We start from the raw sequence: 20,808 nt of genomic DNA on the forward strand, positions 1-20,808 counted from the left end.
GTGATGGACAGGTTGACAAACGAGATTAGACAGGAGTCCCCGTGGACTATGATGTTTGCTGATGACATTGTGATCTGTAGCGATAGTAGGGAGCAGGTTGAGGAGACCCTGGAGAGGTGGAGATACGCTCTAGAGAGGAGAGGAATGAAGGTCAGTAGGAACAAAACAGAATACATGTGTGTGAATGAGAGGGAGATCAGTGGAATGGTGAGGATGCAGGGAGTAGAGTTGGCGAAGGTTGATGAGTTTAAATACTTGGGATCAACGGGGCGGCACAGTGGCGCAGTGGGTAGCGTTGCTGCCTCGCAGTTAGGAGACCCGGGTTCGCTTCCCGGGTCCTCCCTGTGTGGAGTTTGCATGTTCTCCCCGTGTCCGCGTAGGTTTCCTCTGGGTGCTCCGGTTTCCTCCCACAGTCCAAAGACATGCAGGTTAGGTGCATTGGCGATCTTAAATTGTCCCTAGTGTGTGCTTGGTGTGTGTGTGAGCGCCCTGCGGTGGGCTGGCGCCCTGCCCAGGGTTTGTTTCCTGCCTTGCGCCCTGTGTTGGCTGGGATTGGCTCCGGCAGACCCCCGTGACCCTGTAGTTAGGATATAGCGGGTTGGATAATGGATGGGATCAACAGTACAGAGTAATGGGGATTGTGGAAGAGAGGTGAGAAAGGGAGTGCAGGCAGGGTGGAATGGGTGGAGAAGAGTGTCAGGAGTAATTTGTGACAGACTGGTATCAGCAAGAGTGAAAGTCTACAGGACGGTAGTGAGACCAGCTATGTTGTATGGGTTGGAGACGGTGGCACTGACCAGAATGCAGGAGATGGAGCTGGAGGTAGCAGAGTTAAAGATGCTAAGATTTGCATTGGGTGTGATGAGGATGGACAGGATTAGAAATGAGGACATTAGAGGGTCAGCTCAAGTTGGAAGGTTGGGAGGCGAGATTGCATTGGTTTGGACATATGCAGAGGAGAGATGCTGGGTATATTGGGAGAAGGATGCTAAGAGTAGAGCTGTCAGGGAGGAGAAAAGAGGAAGGCCTAAGAGAAGGTTTATGGATGTGGTGAGAGAGGACATGCAGGTGATGGGTGTGACAGAACAAGATGACGAGGACAGAAAGATATGGAAGAAGATGATCCGCTGTGGCAACCCCTAACGGGAGCAGCCGAAAGAAGAAGATGAAAACACAAAGTAACTGACCTCATAAGTATTCTCACTCTTCAAGTCCGTATTTAGTAGTGCCATGCTGAGCCTCTGCTCCTTCAGCTACCACTGGCACTCATCAGTCTTACGGAGGAGTGAGCATCTGGTCCCTCCGCAGTCTCCAAGAAACACTCAATGGGAGTGATCCTCTTCAGCCCCCAAGCGTAGGCCTCATGCTATGCCGTTGGACTCTCCTGCCGGCTGTCTGCCTGCTCTCTTCTGCACCTTAGCATCTACCACTCCTGCCACATTCCATCCTTCTATCCATCTTTTAACCTCCTTTTCTTTCTCCTTGGTGTAGGCTCCTTATATTTGATTAACTGGGCGGAGGTATGAGATGTCACTATCTCTGAGGCATGAATAAGGCACCTGACTGATACTCTCATTCACATGTGTGTGTGTGTGTGATCGGCCAGCCACCCCAGACGTCACTGGAGCAAAGCACGTTAACGCACAGCCGCACCCAATTCTAGTTCTGCACGTTCTTTTTCACGATTATTTATTTAAAACTTGCCCAATGCCACAGACCACTTATAACAGACACCCACAAGATGGCATGGGACATGTCAGGATCTTTGGGTACCAGAAGCAGTCAAGGGACCAGATTAAAGAAGCCCATAGCCTCACCTCGAGGAGTCAGAGTCGGGAGGCAGTGGGCAACACTCAACTGGAGGTGGAAGGAGGAAAAGTTGAAGTATTTTGGCTGTTGATTATTTAAAAAAGTGTTGTTGGTCAATAAAAAAAACTTTTATGTGAACCTGGAATTGTGATAATACAGTAATCCCTCCTCCATCGGGGTGTTGTTGCGTTCCAGAGCCACCCGCGAAATAAGAAAATCCGCGAAGTAGAAACCATATGTTTATATGGTTATTTTTATATTGTCATGCTTGGGTCACAGATTTGCGCAGAAACACAGGAGGTTGTAGAGAGACAGGAACGTTATTCAAACACTGCAAACAAACATTTGTCTCTTTTTCAAAAGTTTAAACTGTGCTCCATGACAAGACAGAGATGACAGTTCCGTCTCACAATTAAAAGAATGCAAACATATCTTCCTCTTCAAAGGAGTGCGCATCAGGAGCAGATAATGTCAGAGAGAGATTGACAAAAGCAAACAAATCAATAGGGCTGTTTGGCTTTTAAGTATGCGAAGCACCGCCGGTACAAAGCTGTTGAAGGCGGCAGCTCACACCCCCTCCGTCAGGAGCAGAGAGAGAGAGAGAGAGACAGAGAAAAACAAACAAGCAAAAATCAATACGTGCCCTTCGAGCTTTTAAGTATGCGAAGCACCGTGCAGCATGTCGCTTCACGAAGCAGCTGCACAGAAGGTAGCAACGTGAAGATAATCTTTCAGCATTTTTAGACGAGCGTCCGTATCGTCTAGGTGTGCGAACAGCCCCCCTGCTCAATCCCCCTACGTCAGGGTCAGAGAAAGTCAGCGCAAGAGAGAGAGAGAGAAAAGTAAGTTGGGTAGCTTCTCAGCCATCTGCCAATAGCGTCCCTTGTATGAAATCAACTGGGCAAACCAACTGAGGAAGCATGTACCAGAAATTAAAAGACCCATCGTCCGCAGAAATCCGCGAACCAGCAAAAAATCCGCGATATATATTTAAATATGCTTACATATAAAATCCGCGATAGAGTGAAGCCGTGAAAGGCGAAGCGCGATATAGCGAGGGATTACTGTATTGTGTCTGTTTCTTTGGGGCTCGGTGCTGCCTCCTTGTGGTTACACTGAGTGTCAGAAAAGCCAACTCAAATCCACTGTGATTCAATGTTGTATAACAAAAAATGTGAAGACTTCCAAGGGGATTGATATTTTGTATAGGCACAGTGAACTAATATAGCAAACCACACATACTTGCAAAGTAGCTAAAAAGGAGGGGAAAACAGTAGAGTTAAATATCAGTTGGGAGAGACGGGGTTCACACTTATCCGATGCAGGCACCCATCAGTATTTGAAAAGAGAAATCCCCTTGAGATTATTTTGCCAGACCTTCATGTTCAGAACATAAGGTGTAAGTTGTATTTCCATGATTAGCCCGTGGATTATTACTGTCATGTCTGTATGTATAGATGCATGTTTGTTTTGGTTGTGAGGATAGAAAAAAATATATTAAATGTACACTACCAAAAGAAATTTGAGAAAATGGTTTAAAACAGCTAAAAATTCATTTAGGAATTGTGAACACAATAGTCTGTAAGGCAGGGGTGAGCTAAGTCGTTCCTGGTGGGCTGTAGTGGCTGCAGGTTTTTGTTCCAACCCAATGGCCTAATAAGAAGCACTTATTGCTCAAGTAACACTTCTGCTTCATTTTAGTTGTCTCGCTCGTTAAGATTTTGAACGCTTATTGCTTATTTTAGTCTTAAACAGCTGTGTTCTCGGTTTTTAATTGCTCTTTATTAGCAACTAGCTGTGTAAGTCTGTGCTGTAAAAAGCCTGGACTCCTAGAAACCATGGATTCTGGCACTTCAATCAATCAATCGCATCAGTTGTGCATTAGCAGCTAAGTGAGGTTCTTTTTCCTCTGCAGTTTTGTTTTGCCAACGAGCTCTCCTCCATTGTCTATCAGTGGCTAAGCGAGTTTCTCTCTTCTCTGAGGTTTTGTTTTGCCAATGTGCTTGCCTCCATTGTCTATCAGCGGCTAAGCGAGTTTCTCTCTCCTTGGAGGTCTCATTTTGATCGTTTGTGCATTAGTGGCTAAGTGAGGTTCTTTTTCCTCAGCAGTTTCGTTTGGCCGATGAGCTCGCCTCCATTATCTATCAGCAGCTAGGCGAGTTTCTCTCTCCTTGGGTGTGTCATTTTGTCGATGTGCTCACATCAGTTGTGCATTAGTGGCTAAGCGAGTTTCTCTCTTCTCTGAGGTTTCGTTTTGCCGATGTGCTTGCCTCCGTTGTCTATCAGCGGCTAAGCGAGTTTCTCTCTCCTTGGGTGTGTCATTTTGTCGATGTGCTCTCATCGCTTGAGTATTAGTGGCTAAGCAAGTTTCTCTTTTCTCTGCGGTTTCACTTTTTTGCGACAGTGTCGATTTCTTTGAGCTTCATGCTGTAGCCTCACACTTCCGGGCCTTATAGACAGACACACACTCCCACACATAGACATTTATATTATACTAGCTGTGTAAGCCCGTGCTGTAAAGAGCATGGGGTCCTAGAAACTATTGAAATTGTCAGAAAAAAATTAAAATATCGAGATGTCAGGTAATTGAAAGTTTCTTTGGAGGTTTTGTTTTGCCGGCGTACTCGCCTCGCTTGTGTATTAGTGGCGGGAGGAAAAAATAAAAGGGATAACCTTTGCCGATGTGTTCGCCTTGCTCCTGTATTAGCCTCTAAGCGAGTGACTCTTTCTTTGGAGGTTTCGCCTAGTCGATGTTCTGGCCTCACTTGCGTATCCTCGGAGGTGGAGCCCTTAGCCCGACTCCATCTCTCACTTCCAGGCCAGACAGAGAGACACTTCCACGTGTAGACATTTATATATAAGAAGATAAGATGCAAATGACAAGAAATCAGCAAATCTCCATTTAGCTTGTTTCCATTTACCCCTGTGTGTATTTATCATGCACTGTTTGGTTTAATAAAATACTTGGAAGGAAAGTGAAGAGAAAAAAGTGAAGGACTGAGAATTAGTCGCTCATTTTAGACTTCATATCATTTGGATGATATCCTTAGAAAGGGAAAAAAATCTAGAATATGTGAATGACCTGACATAGCAGAGTTAAAGCACTAACATGCCATGAAATTAAATTATTGGCCGAGGATTGTTTTCTAATTAAGCAACCAGGTTAGAACAAAAACCTGCAGCCACTGCGGCCCTCCGGGACTGACTTTGCCCACACATACTCTAAGGGATGCCATACATTTTGTTGACAAACCTGTTGCTTTCTCATTTTGAGCAGATCAAAGATAAACTGGAGAAGCTCCTGGCAAAACAGAAGGAGCTACTGGAGAAGTGGGACAAGCACTGGGAATGGCTGAAGCACAGTGAGTACCACCACTACTCTGAGCTGTATCTGTATTCCAGCACAGTCCATTTAAGGTGGGTAGCTTGTGGATAAAGTCCTTAGAGCCACCTGACCTCTTTAGGTGTGTTAACAGTCAGTCGTTAAATAAAACTTTATTACAACTGCCTTTTTCATTAGCTAGGAAAAAAGCCTTTCAACCAAATGTGTGTTATATGATTGCTTGCTTTTTTTTTTCAAATGATGGAAAAACTCAAGTGAAAGCCCACGCAGCTTTTAAAAGCAAAAAGAAAATCACTTACCTTGTTTGAGTGCTGCCTTTGAATGAATTATAATTTTAAAAGTTATAAAGAACTCAATTATGCAGCCATTAGTAGACGGTAGGAGCAAGCAATCGACTCTTGGCATACAGTACATTTCATGCCCATTTGGTGGCAATGAGAATAAAAATAGACATACACCTTTTAGTTGACTAACGCTGTCATTTCTGATGATATGTTTCTGTAATGAAGAAAAGGGAGAAAGATTATTTTATTTTTTGATAGCTCATTGGAAACCATAATGGTGAATTACATTTAAACATGCATTACCTACAAACCTTCAGGTCATATATTCTGTAGTGTGTTGCTTTTTTATTTTAAAATATTTCTAGAATTTCATCCATCAATCCATCCATTCTCTTCTGCTTATCCGAGGTCGGGTCGCTGGGGCAGCAGCTTGAGCAGAGATGCCCAGACTTCCCTCTCCCCGGCCACTTCTTCTAGCTCTTCTGGGGGAATCCCAAGGTGTTCCCAGGCCAGCCGAGAGACATAGTCCCTCCAGCGTGTCCTGGGTCTTCCCCTGGGCCTCCTCCCGGTTAGACGTACCCGGAACACCTCACCAGGGAGGCATCCAGGAGGCATCCTGATCAGATGCCCGAGCCACCTCATCTGACTCCTCTCGATGCGGAGGAGCAGCGGCTCTACTCTGAGCCCCTCCTGGATGACTGAGCTTCTCACCCTATCTGTAAGGGAGAGCCCAGACACCCTGCGGAGGAAACTCATTTCAGCCGCTTGTATTCGCGATCTCGTTCTTTCGGTCACTACCCATAGCTCATGACCATAGGTGAGGGTAGGAACATAGATCGACTGGTAATTTGAGAGCTTTGCCTTACGGCTCAGCTCCTTTTTCACCACGACAGACCGATGCAGAGCCCGCATCACTGCGGACGCCATACCGATCTGCCTGTCGATCTCATACTCCATTCTTCTTTCACTCGTGAACAAGACCCCGAGATACTTGAACTCCTCCATTTGGGGAAGGATCTCGCTAACAACCCTGAGAGGGCACTCCACCCTTTTCCAGCTGAGGACCATGGCCTAGGATTTGGAGGTGCTGATTCCCATCCCAGCCGCTTCACACTCAGCTGCGAGCCGATCCAGAGAGAGCTGAAGATCACGGCCTGATGAAGCAAACAGGACAACATCATCTGCAAAAAGCAGTGACCCAATCCTCAATCCACCAAACCGGACCCCCTCAACGCCCTGGCTGCGCCTAAAAATTCTGTCCATAAAAGTTATGAACAGAATTGGTGACAAAGGGCAGCCCTGGCGGAGTCCAACTCTCACTGGAAACGGGTTCGACTTACTGCCGGCAATGCATTTATTTATTATTTATTTATTACTGAATAAAGTAACACCACATTCAAAGTGTGATTGTAAAAAATAGCAAGTAATTGTAATGATTTTAATGTGAGGTCAGACATATTTTAGAAAATGAAGAAGTGGTCACCACCAGAGATCAAAGGGAGAAACGACAAAACCAGAAATGCTAAACCCAGAAATCAAAGTTCAGAGCCAAACTCAATCCCCAAAAAATAAATAACATAATTCAGAAAGAATGAATCTAACAGATGAGGTTGAAATCCATATAAACATTCAAAAGGTCACATCTTAAGTTCTGAATGATAAAGAACATTTCTGGCAAATCCAGCCAAGGACAAAAAGTCAACGCAGTCATTTTGGTTTTAGCATTAATTGTGCACTGGAGGTGTTTGTCCAAATCACAATTTGTTTGTTCTGTCTGTCCATTAGTCTCTGGATGATATTCCTAACATAGGTTTACAGAACAGAACAGTGCAGACGTTCACAAAATATTCTTCAAAAACGGGACACAAATTGTGATCCACAATCGGAGATTATTAAACTAGGAGTTTCATGTAAACTAATGATATATTTAAGAAATATGGTGGCCTGTCCTACTGCTGAGGGAAGTTTCTTGAGAGGAATAAAACTGGGAATGTTTTAAGAAGCGATCGACAACCACAAAAATCATGGTAAAGCCATTAGAGGACAGCAGATCTATGGCAAAGTCCATAGTAACTGCTGCCATTAATTCTCTGACCAAAAAATCCTGGATGTTCATATGGGCTTTAGAGGGACAAGAAGCTTCTGACAGGCTGAAGGCATTCTTCACTAGCGCTTCTAGACTGGACTTCATGCTAATTTGAAAGAATTAAGTGGATAGCTTTGTTGGGCTGAATGGCCTGTTCTCGTCTAGGTTGATCTAATATTCTATCTTGAGACAACCCACCCCAGACTTTCCGTTCATTTTAGAAGTTGATGTCTCTAGTACTGGTGCAGGAGCAGCATTGTCTCTGAAATATTCTGACCATGAGATTGTACATAGACATGGAATAGAACTATGATGTAGCTAATCGTGAACTTCCAGCATTAAAATTACGTCTAGAGGAATGGAGGCACTTGTTGGAAGGAGCAAATTACCTGTTTCTCACTGATCATAAAAACTGAATTTATTTCAAATCTGCCAAATGAATGAATGCACTTTTTGTGATTATTTTGTGCTTTTGTAGATTTATTGGGTTTTGTTGACCCCTATGCTCTGTTTTTGACTTTGCCTTCTTAATTTGTGTTTTTGGGACTTGTGTGCCTTTGATTGCCTTGGTTGTTTGTGGCAACTCCTTCCAGGCCTTTTCTGCTCTTTGGAACTTCTTTGTTTTAGAGCACGTTTGTAAAATAAATATTTTATTTATAAAGGTTCTTTGAGCAGCTCTTTTTGCTCCAAGCTGAAGCTTGATGGATCTTTCCTCTTGTGAGACTGTTTGCTACAGTCGCAGGGACTTGGTGCTTAGGAACTCTCAAGTTCATGACAGTGATATTGTCAGCAATTCATTGTCTGATAGCATCATAGAGGGAGTGTGACACCTTCGGAGACTTGTAATGATGGTGAACAGAGCAAGTTCAGACCCAGCTGAGCAGTTGGGAATTAAAGAGCCATGGTGAGGAAGTAAAAAGCAAAGTACAGTAATCCCTCCTCCATCGCGGGGGTTGCGTTCCAGAGCCACCCGCGAAATAAGAAAATCCGCGAAGTAGAAACCATATGTTTATATGGTTATTTTTATATTGTCATGCTTGGGTCACAGATTTGCGCAGAAACACAGGAGGTTGTAGAGAGACAGGAACGTTATTCAAACACTGCAAACAAACATTTGTCTCTTTTTCAAAAGTTTAAACTGTGCTCCATGACAAGACAGAGATGACAGTTCCGTCTCACAATTAAAAGAATGCAAACATATCTTCCTCTTCAAAGGAGTGCGTGTCAGGAGCAGTGACTGTCACAGAGATAGAGAAAAGCAAACAAATCAATAGGGCTGTTTGGCTTAAGTATGCGAAGCACCGCGGCACAAAGCTGTTGAAGGCGGCAGCTCACACCCCCTCCGTCAGCAGAGAGAGAGAGAGACAGAGTTTGTTTTTCAAGCACAAATCAATACGTGCCCTTCGAGCTTTTAAGTATGCGAAGCACTGTGCAGCATGTCGTTTCAGGAAGCAGCTGCACAAAAGATAGCAACGTGAAGATAATCTTTCAGCATTTTTAGACGAGCGTCCGTATCGTCTAGGTGTGTGAACAGCCCCCCTGCTCAATCCCCCTACGTCAGGATCAGAGAAAGTCAACGCAAGAGAAAGAGAAAAGTAAGCCGGGTAGCTTCTCAGACATCTGCCAATAGCGTCCCTTGTATGAAATCAACTGGGCAAACCAACTGAGGAAGCATGTACCAGAAATTAAAAGACCAATTGTCCACAGAAACCCGCGAAGCAGCGAAAAATCCGCGATATATATTTAAATATGCTTACATATAAAATCCGCGATGGAGTGAAGCCGCGAAAGGCGAAGCACGATATAGCGAGGGATTACTGTATATTCATTTATATCAGTGACCTAAAAAGAATTTCAGAAAACTAGCAGGATTCAGAAGCGCATAGAGGCAGGCACAGGAATTTGTTCTTTTATCACTTATTTAGTTGCCTCAAATAACTTTCAATGAAATCCTCTCGGACAGGTATACTTTCAGAGTTGCAGGATTAAGAAGTTCCTTCTCTAGGGGATTTTTGAAAGGCTTGTCAGATTCTGGCAAAGATCAGTAGGCTAGATGATTAGATCTATCACCAAAGTACAAAGGGATGCAATAAACTCTGTTTCTGTTTAGTGTATTGTATTTACCCCATTGCACGCCTAACCTACCTGGGAGGGGACCTAGGCTCAGGGGCTATCAAAAACAGGGCCTATTAAAGCCCATTGAGGCATTCCTTGTGTGATTTTGGGCTATACAAGTAATATGGTGTTGTAAACACAAAGTCAAGGAATGAAGCTACAGTGAAACAAGACCACAATCTAAGCATGTGTTCCTTTAAGCCAAGTCTCTTGTGAAGTCTTCACTTTTATTTACATAAACTATAGACATTGATTAATGTGTACAGCCATCATTTACAGCATGATTTGGATGATGTCACCTGTGAAGTACTGTGGGCCTCAGAACTCTCAGAACTAGAGAGTTCCTAATCACCGGAGTCCCCAAAAAATACTCAAAAAACCAACAAAACCCATCTCATCACACAAAGGGTGATATAGAACCTTTATAAATAAAAAGATTTATTTTACAAAAGGCTCTGTTTGCAAAAATAAACTATGAGGGGCACAAAGGCACAGAAAACAATGCCCAAAAGCAATCAAAGTCCCAATAGACAACCTAACTGTGTGTGTCATGCCTCCTCTTAATCTCTGTTTGCTTAAAATGAAAAGGTTCAACTCCTTCAGTCTCTCCTCATACCTGTTACCTCTTTGTCTTGGAATCAGCCTAGTCGCTCTTCTCTGGACTTTTCATAGCACTGCTTTGTCCTTTTTTGTAAAAATTAGACCAAGACTGTGCACAGAACTACAGTGTGTCTAACCAGTGTGTTATACAGCTTACTCATAACTTCCCTTAACTTGTACTCCACACATCATGATATACGTCCTCTTAGCCTTTGTGGCTTGTAGGAGGTGCTTAGCTCCCCAAACTCAATACAGACAGACACAGGACACAAGTTCAGCTGCACACATTTTTTATTTTTGCTGTGGGAAACGCTTTTCCATCATTTTCCACCACCCCAGCAAAGTGCACAGTCCAAAGCCCAATAAAAGCACCAAACTCTTTGCCTTCTCTTCTTTCTCTCTTTCCTCTACTTCCACTCTTCCTCCAGCAAGCGTTGTCCACCTCCTCCGGACTCTAACTCCTGGAACAATGGCAGCAGGCTTCTTTTATTGTGCACCTGGGAGTACTTCCACTGCCCTGTTAGCGTGGTTCGGAAGCACTTCTAGGTGAGGCGGAAGCCCGACAAAGTAGGACTCCACAGTTCCAGCAGCACCCTCTGGTGGCACCCACAGAACCCAACAGGGCTGACTTACAGAACTCCAGTTTCCATTATGCCCTGTGGGAAACTGTGGTACTGCCGCAACCCAGGGGGATGACATCTAGCGCTCTGGGGGAGATGATGCCATGTATGTGTTCTCTCCCCCAGTCCTTCCATGAAACTGGGATCCTGGCTGGGAAGGAGCCCTATCCGACTTCTGTATTCTGTCCTGATGCAGATATGACTCCCAGGTCTTTCTCATTAGGAGTACTTTTGAGTTTCAAACTTCCTACTCTGTATTCAAATCTAACATTTCTACTTCTGACATGTAACACTTAATGTTCACTTATATTAAAGTTCATCTACCACAAATCAACCCAAACCTGTATGGAGTTCAAGTCCCTCTGTAATGATTTAGTTGCTTCCACATTACCTGCCCTTCCACCTAGTTTGGTATCATCGGTCAACTTAACCAGCTTCTTGTTTATATTCTGTGGACTTAAAGTATTCAGACCCCTTCACTTTCTGCACACTTTATTGTGTCGTAGATTTAGTTTTAAATGGGTAAATTTGCCATTTTCGCTCATCAGTCTATACCCAGTGACCCTTAATGACCAAGGTTTGTAAATTTATTAAAAATCATAAAATGAAATGTGGCATTCCAAATTGTATTCATGTTCATCCTGTTTGTTTTAATTCTGCTTGAGATGTTTCTAGAACTCGACTGGAGTCCACCCGTGGCAAACTGAAATGATTGGACATCATTTAGAAAGGCAGACATGTGCCTGTTGTGACAGTAGATGACACTATACTTGCGCTTAACCTGACACAGACAGATGCAGGAGGCACACTTATAAAAGCACAAGCTTTTTCTTTTCTTTTCTTCTCTCGTGTAGAACGTCTTCCTCTTTCCTACGAGCCCACAACATAGTCCTAGCACAAACACAATAATTTACTTTGTCCTCTATTTCTCTTTCTCCTCCACTCCTCCTCGGCAAGCTTCATCTCCCTCCTCTTCCCAACTCTGGCTCACCAAGTAGTCTCTGCTGGTCCCTTATAAAAGTCACCCGTAAGTGCTCCAGCTGCTCATTGCTCCACTTCGGATGCACTTCCAGGTGTGGCAGAAGAACCGCCCACACAGGCTCAGGAACAGCTGCAGCTCCCCTGGCAGCAACACCGGATTCCAACAGGGCTGTAAATAACTCCATCTCCCATGAAGCCCTGCGGGAGTCTGAGGCCCCACTGCAATCCATGGGGGTTACCATCTAGCGTCCCGGTGGAGGTACTGCTCTGCCCAAGCTTGCTCTCCTGTGGCCTCATGTATAAACGGTGCATACGCACAAAAATGTTGTGTAAGCCAGTTTCCATGCTCAAATCGCGATGTATAAAACCTAAACTTGGCGTAAAGTCACACACATTTTCACGGTAGCTAAATGCTTGGCGTACGTAAGTTCTCCGCTCGGTTTTGCAAACTGACGGTACCCAGCATCAAAGCAGTGCTATTGTTCCAGTGTGGTTTCCCTTTCTTTTTTAGATCCACATCCCTGACGCAGCTTTATAAATACACTGAAATTAACCGCATATTGTTTATTAGTTTAATGCATCTGATTGTAATTAACCTGTAACAATATAATGGTCCACAGAATGATCAAACTATTCCAAATACCATAGCTGCTTTAGCGTTGTTACTCTTACTGCACTTTCTTCTTCTTCTTTCCGCTGCTCCCTTTAGGGGTTGCCACAGCGCATCATCTTTTCCATATCACTCTCACTGCACCACTCTGAGTATTTATATCACTGTATCTGAGTGTGGAATCACAGCTCTACAGCAGCTGATTGGAAAGAGAATTATCGGTATACAGCATCAAGCACACGCTGCCTCAGCCGTGCTGTCTATTGAACTGCTTTCATACGACAAACGCTTCAGAGCCTTTTTACTGTACGGACCTCGCGGTTCAGAAAGAGTTTCATCCCAAGAACTATAAACGCACTCAATAAGTGTATCAAGTGCTCCTTGTAGAACTGTTAGTACTTAGAAGTACAATCACCTCATTGTAAACTTGAGATACAGTTATAATATTGCACAACCTGAGTCACTTTATAAAGCGCGTATTTACATATGATGACAATATCATTTTTAAGATGAAATGCAGCAAAATATGTTTATTATACAGATAAAACTTTAACTTCATTTAAATAATCTATATTGTTAATAATTAAACATGTGAGGACATGGTGCCACAGCGCTAGCAAGGAGCTGAAACTCCGTTCACAGATTGTTCCTGCCTCACGTTGTATTCTTGCTGGGGCTGGCGCAACACTGGAAAGATAGATGGATAGAATAATTAAACACATACTACGAAGATATTTCAATGTTCCTTAAAAGTTTTGAAGAATCACCATTCTAAGCTTACAGATGGCTTAATGTCTATTACAGAGCTGATTGTGTGGTATTGATTGGGTATTTGAAGAAAGAAAAGTAAGGACAGGAATTGGAGGTTAGTACATTTGAAAGAGACAGTACTGCTACAATAAAGTATTTCATCGAAGGTTGCGCACAGTGCAGCAAGCATCTTGCGTGAGACATGAACAATCACTGTGCCACCGTGTTCCCATGTGTAATAAAATGCTTTAACTCCTATCATCATGAAAATGATATCATATATACATCTCAGTATTTTAATTATTCAGAGAGTTATAATATCATGAATGTAATGGATTCTGTGTCCTGTCGGAGGAAGAGAAAGCCCGTTTAAGAAGCACGTAGTGATTCACATACATAGGGCACATAGAAGATCAAATACAAAACAAAGCATTTAACGTGCTACTTTAGTTACAATGGGATTTGAGAAACTAGTAAATTAAGCGATTTTAAGATGAAGTTTATGATGTTCTACTTTAATGACAAAATAAACTACGTGATTAAAGTGGAAATTTTGAGATTAAAGTTGACATTTCGTGCTTTTTTCCCACTGTGTGCCTATTTGTTTTCTCTGTACCCTAATAAGCTTTCATATGACGGTGGGCTACGACTCACATTTTCTCGGCGACTTTGATATCTGACAACTTTTTTTTTAGTTTGGGCACTGTGTGACTTTGTGAACGTGAGCTTTCGAGTTTATCCAACACGCTATGTCACTCAATCAACTTCCTTTTGTTGTTTATACCACTGTTTAAACCAACAAATAGTACGTTTTTCTTTGCCTCCACTTGGTATTTGCTGAAATTCTTTTCTTTCCCCCCGTGCTTTTGCCATTGCCTTTTCACAGACTGCTGAGCTTAAGGGCTATTTATACTGATTTGCATATTCAAAGAGGCGTAATTCTGGGAGGAGTTTGGGGAGTGGCAGCAGGCGCGTGCATGTGCGTTACTTTTCACTCTGACCGGGATTTATGGAGAGGAAGAACGTGGAAGTTGGCGAACGCACAGATTTATGCATCTGGATTTTTTTGTGCATATGCACATTTCCGCTTTTGTCCGTACGCCATGTTTTAGTGTGAATTCTACGCACGGCATTATGCATGAGGCCCCTGGTCCTCTCAGTGAAGTGGCATCCCAGCCAGGCAAGGACCCCAACCGTCTGTGAGACTGTGTATATAAAGTCTCACAATTCACTCTGCATGTCAGGACAATAAGCAAGCTATGACTTCCAGGGAACTCTTTGTAGACTTCCACGAAATTGTGGTGAGACATAAAACAGAGGAAGGGTATTAAATCATTTCCAAAACTTTTGCGTATTCCCAATAGCCCAGTGGCTTTGGTAATCATGAAACGGTAGAATATTGGAACTGTCCGGCCAAATTGAATAACCAGGCCATTGTCAGGAAGATGAGCAAGAACCCAATATTCACTCCAACAGAGCTTCAGAAGTCCTCTGCTGAGATTGTAGAAACTGTCAAAAGGTGACGACCATCTCAGCAGCGCTCCATCAATCAGGCGTTCATGGTAGAATAGCTAGACAGAAGACACTCTTGACTTAATGGCATATGGTGATTTTGTGCCCGTTTTACTCATTACCAATCCTGACCAGCTGTATGCAGATACCGTATATACTCACGTATATTTCGGGTCTTGAAACCCGAAAAATCGATCATAAAATCAGACCCTGACTTATATGCCCATTCAAAAATGGGACGCTTTTTTTTTAATTTTACATCTTCTTGCCTACTCCAATCTCACATCACTTTCTCAGACACATCGAATTTTGTTGCAGCAGTGATGTTACCAATTTCTTTCACCACTTCAACAACTTTTAATTTAAAACCAGCTTCATATTTTCTTCTGATTGAATGCTCCATCGTAGATAAGGGATGCTCTTACATTAACCCCTTAACCGCCCTCTGCCGGATATATCCGGCATCGTAGCTTTATTGCTGACGCCTTACTGCCAGAATTATCCGGCACATTTGCCTGTGGTTATGTGAATGCCTGGCGCATAGTATAACTGACGGTTTGGCGTGGGTATTATTACTACATTGTATTTCGACAACTCTGCGCTTGTATTGGCCGATCACGTGATGTGATTCGAAAGTGAAAGCTGTGAATATGGCGAAACGTAAACTGACTTCAAGTGAGGTTTTGCAGGCGATTTTGGACAATAATTCTGATCATGATTGTAGCAGTTCTGAAGAAGATTTTAGCGACAATGATGATCAGCAACGTGCGCTGCATGATACTGTGAATGACGACGCATCGGATGATGGCGATGAGTGGGTGTATCCCCAGCATCTCAACTGGACTGCTGCCCATTATCTGAGCCAGATATGAAAGATCCAAACCGTGACCGCTTGTTCAAGCTACGTCCTTTGATTGACAATTTATTTGAAACATTTCAGCAGGTATTTCAGCAGGTATTTCAGCAGGTAAATACTGCTTGAATAAATGTAAAAAAACGAAAATTGTTCAGATTTCTCCTGGCATGGGGAATATTTAGGGAGTTGGCGGTTAAAAGGTTAAAGGTGTATGAGGGTTTGAGATACAAAAAACACAAAACAGTGCAAACGTCGCTTCGGAATAGTTCAGGTATTACCGTGTGGTCACGTAGGCACAATAGAGAGAGAGAGAGAGGAGCACTGATACAGCTCATTGCCGCACCCGCATAGAAAATAAAGGCAGTGTGCTCCGTGGTTACTCTCTAATGTGGGCGTTAGCATATTATAATCTCTTGGACCAATAGAGTTTTTCACATTCGACTTATACGACCGACATTATAAAATACCAGAAATTATACGGTAAAATCAAGTCCCGACTTATCAGTATAAGTATATATGGTAGATTTCTTTTTCCTTGTAAGGAAAACTCTGCACTTTTCATGAGGGTAGTCCGCAGAGACCATAGTCTTGTGTCTTCTCAATTGCTTCTGTTCCAATTCTAATTCCTTTTTTTGTTTTTCCTTTTAGTGCTAGAGGTCAATCAGTTTGCCCAAGAGGCAGTTGTGGCAGAAGCCTGGCTTACTGCTCAAGAACCTTTCATCCGTAGCCAAGAGCTGGGCAGCAGTGTGGATGAAGTGGAACAGCTGATTCGGCGACATGAGGCCTTTCGGAAAGCTGCTGCCACCTGGGAGGAGCGTTTCAGTTCTTTACGACGCCTCACCACGGTATATAAACTGTTGTAAAGGCTATGAGACTTGGAGATGTTGAGGACTTATGTTTTTCTCATTTGCCATGATCATCTTTTTTTTTTTTTTACAGCTAGAGAAATTAAAAGCAGAGCAGGGCAAGCAACCCCCAACTCCATTACTGGGTCGCAAAGTATTTATGGATCCCCAAGAGTCTACATCAGCAAGGGCATCTTCTTCTCTTCTACGGCAGACAATCTATGAACAAACTGAACCTAAGGATGATAGATTAGTAGAACCTGTTTTGTCTGCCCACAAGCTGGGAAGTACTGCTTCATCTTATTCTCCAGTGATGAATGGGACAAAATATGGGGGTCTGGAACTCCGAAATGAACCAAAGATTGCCTATGTTCGGCAAGAATTAAAGCCAGAGCGCCTACAGCCTAAGATTGACATTCTTCAAGATGGTGTGCAATCAGCCTTGACAGCAAGGCAAGTGGGGCTAGAAGCCCCTCGGAAAGATGACACCAAAGGTCCAACTGCTGCTGAGCTCCAAGCCCAGCAGGTTAGTAGACATCAGGATCTCACTGATGGAAAAGTCAGTCAGTCAGAGCCTCATGGTGAACAGAAGAAAAGAGAACGAGAAAGGAGGCTGGAAAGGCAGACATCCAGTGAACAAGAAGTTCAAGCTAGGCTTGATGAGCTTCCTCAGGAAAGACGGCGAGAAAGGTATGAGCGAAGGTTAGAAAGACAGACATCAAGTGAACAAGAAGTTCAAAAGAAGACTGAAGAACACCCTCAGGAAAGGAGAAGAGACCGACACGAGCGCCGACTGGAAAGGCAGGAATCAAGTGAACAGGAGACACCCAGAGACCAGTCTGAGAAGAAGGCTACAGGGTGAGTGTTAATTTTGGTGTTCTAGCCACAATAAAAATCCTAAAAACATGAGAGCTAAGTCCATTTTAAAGGATAAAACTAATAAACATGCTTTGGACTTTATGCGCACATATGTTCATGTGAACACACACACTACACCAAAGGGTGGAGTGGTGGCTCTGAGGCTAAGGATCTGCGCTGGTATCCAGAAGGTTGCCGGTTCGAATCCCCGTCACTGCCAAAAGAGATCCTACCCTGCTGGGCCCTTGAGCAAGACCCTTAACCTGTAATTGCTCCAGGGGCGCTGTACAATGGCTGACCCTGCGCTCTGACCCCAAGGGGTATGCGAAAACTAACAAATTCCTAATGCAAGAAATTGTATAAGGTGAAATAAAGAACAAAAAAAAATAATGTATTGTCACCAGCAGCATATTTGTGAAATAAAAACCTTGATTGAGAAGAACTGATAAAAGGAAAGGTAACTGAACATGGGTGACTCTATCTGAAAACAATAACATTCTGCTGTAGATTAATATTAATTAAAACATAAAAAATAAAGGGTCTCTTTCTCTATTCTCTCTCTCTTTACCTTCTTGTTGGTGTTGTCCTGCTTACCATCTGGCAACTTCTGTCACAGGTTGAAGACCGCTGATCTAAAGCCACTGGCACACAAACGTCCTCCTCCATGCCAACTTCTAAATCTTTTATAAGCCATGGCTACCAACTTTTACACTCACAATGACCTCCTTAGCAAGCAGTTTCCCACCATTTTAAGATTTTTCCCTACATTTGTAAAGGCTTAATGTCATAAGTCCTGCTTACTGATTTACAGGCCTAATAAATGCAATTAACCCAAGATGTTCACAATGAGTGCAGTACATTTGGTGGAAAAGGTGATTAATTGTTTAATTCCCTGGACCATCCATCATGGCAGCACTCAGACAGGTGGTCCACTGGGACAATGGAACACGGTTCAGCTGCAAAGCATGCAAACTTTAGTTCTGCCTTTTTTTGATAATTTGAAATGCTTGGAAAACTAAATACTGTTGAATTGATTTGCATTCACATGCCCGTTTATTGAATATTGATTTCTCTCTATTATATAAAAAAAATCCTGCGACGAGACGAGACTTTTTGGTATGAGGTTTGTTCAAGTCCCGCCCTCCTCTCAACCATATTCAACCAGCACAAAGTCATCTCACCTCTCATTCATGTGAATGCTTCTGACAGACACATATCCTGCTCTCTCAGCTCTTATAAATGTTTACGTTTTTTTCCTCACTTTAAGTTCCCAATAAAATAAGACTTATCATGTCCAAATCCAAATCCCAAAGGGATATAAACAGAAGAAATGAGTACAAGGGCAATCTCTTCTAGCACCTAGAAACGATTAAGTCAAACGAATTAACGCGAAAATTGTCGTTTGGTTACATGGCCAATTGTTTAAATGCGTATCAATAGGCTATACTGAAACAGTTGGTGGTGATGGTGTGGAAGATGAAAACGTCAACTTTCAATTTCACGAAGAATATCTACAACCGTTAACACCGTCCGGTCTTTCAATGGCTGAATTACTGTTGAAAGAAGGATATATCCAAGAAAGGTAATGTAGTACATCTTCCCCGGATAACATTAGACAACACAGGAGATCTTGATATGCCATTTATATTAAAACGTTTCCCGTTAGAATAGCTTTTGCAAAGAAAATTAACAAATCACAGAGACAAACATTCGAAAAAGTCGGTTTATTTATTAGAGAGAAAGAAACGAAATTCTCTCACGGGCAGTTATATGTTGTGTTGTCACGATGAAAGTCCAAACACAGAATCAAAATTCAATGCGATAATGACATACATTTAATTCAAAAATTATTTTACTGAAGTTTTACAGTAAAAGTTTAAGTTTAAAAAATATTTGCATTTTAATTTCAAAGCCAAACAGAACAAAATCATATAACGCAACGAAAAGCTCGAACGCAACTTGAAACATAATTTACTTTGAAATAATTTAATTTTACTATTTTTTACTATGGTTAATTACTCGCTTTAATGTAAAATAGTTAGTTCTATCGACTTTCACCGCACCAAAGAGCCTTTACACACAGTCACTATTCAGGAGTGGATATAGGGGGGGTGCACTCCTATAAGTACTTGGAGGTCCACATCAATGACAGGTTGGGCTGGTCTCGGAACACAAAGGAGCTATAGAAGAAAGGGCAGAGCAGGCTCTTTTTCCTTAGCAGATTTCTTCTTCCTCCTCCTCCTCCTCTTCATTTTTTCTCTCTTCTATATGGGGTCAATATGCTTGATCAGCCTTCTCCATTATAGCCCTGCACCTCCTCCCCAGTCAGACCCTTCTCTTTCAGATTTTCTTTTACTTTATCCATCCACCTCCGCTTTGGCCTCCCTCACTTGCTCAATTATGGGACACACTGTGGACCCCCTGGAGGTGGCAGAATAAGAGAGAATGAAAACAAAACTAAGTGCCATTATGAACAATGCTGCATGTCCTCTTTCTGACACACCAATACTGAGGACTTTCAGCCAACAAACTATTTAGCAGAAGTGTGACAAGAAACACATCTGGGGTCCTTTATACCAACAGCAATATGCCTGCATTGCGCCTCACTGGGACTGGGACTACCAAGTCTCACAAGACCCGGGTCACAAGTGGGCCCCAAATCCCAAACACGACAACACAATACAGTTCTGGATTCAAATCAAAGGGTTCTTTACTGTAGAAATACCTCCAATTGAAGCACAAAAACGCACAGGTTATCTCTCCTACAGTCACCTCTCCTCTCTCCACTGCACTGCCCTCCTCCAGTTGAGTGTTGCCTCCCTTCCTCCCAGCTCCGACTCACATGGATAAGGAAGTGCAGTCCCTTCTATTGCGGACCGGGGAGTACTTCCAGGGCCAGGGCTACTACCCGTTGGAAGTACAGTCGACCCTTGATATATGCGAACAACTTGGTTTACGACCAAAATTTTGTTTTGAATTACGACCATTGTCTTGAGTTACGACCCGAATGCGGTTACGTGTATCCGCTTGTGCGATTTTAAACAAACAGCTGTGTGCGTTCGTGTCAGTCAGAGCCCAGATACGTGTGTTTGTGGACGTAATTTCGGTCAGTGCAGTGATTTATATAATTTATTTCAATAATTGCTATCAAAGTGGACCCAAAAAAGGTAGAAAGGAAGCTAAGGAAGGAAGAGAAGGTAACGAAGGTAGAGAAAGCGATCACAGTTGAAACGAAGAAGGAAATTGTGTGGAAATATGAGCGTGGCGTTCGTGTGACCGATCTCGCTAATATGTATAGCATGTCGAAATCCACCATCTTGACAATTTTACAAAGAAAAGATTTGTATAAGGAGGCTCCTTCCAAACAATAACCACCTTCCATTTCATTCTCCTCCTCCTCCCTTCCTGCAAGCCAAAGATGTCAACTTAAGTGGTGAGTACAGTATGAAATTGTTGTTTCTGGTAGGCTAGGCACTTTTTTTTGACTTTTTGGTTAGTACATTAGAAAAATTATTGGTGTTTTTGGTAAATTATGCACA

General features: G+C 42.9%; 1 protein-coding gene across 1 annotated transcript in view; it reads left to right on the plus strand.

Annotated features, from left to right (window-relative positions):
* The window catches only part of LOC114647794 (spectrin beta chain, non-erythrocytic 4-like), a 432,215-nt gene that overhangs the window by 371,063 nt on the left and 40,344 nt on the right, over positions 1–20,808 (plus strand). The window contains exons 30-32 of the mRNA XM_028796437.2: positions 5,087–5,171; positions 16,215–16,411; positions 16,506–17,269. Of these exons, the coding sequence (XP_028652270.1) occupies positions 5,087–5,171; positions 16,215–16,411; positions 16,506–17,269 (1,046 nt within the window). The remainder of the gene's footprint in view (positions 1–5,086; positions 5,172–16,214; positions 16,412–16,505; positions 17,270–20,808) is intronic.

Source organism: Erpetoichthys calabaricus, chromosome 1 (assembly GCF_900747795.2).
Source record: "Erpetoichthys calabaricus chromosome 1, fErpCal1.3, whole genome shotgun sequence".
Lineage (NCBI taxonomy): Eukaryota > Metazoa > Chordata > Cladistia > Polypteriformes > Polypteridae > Erpetoichthys > Erpetoichthys calabaricus.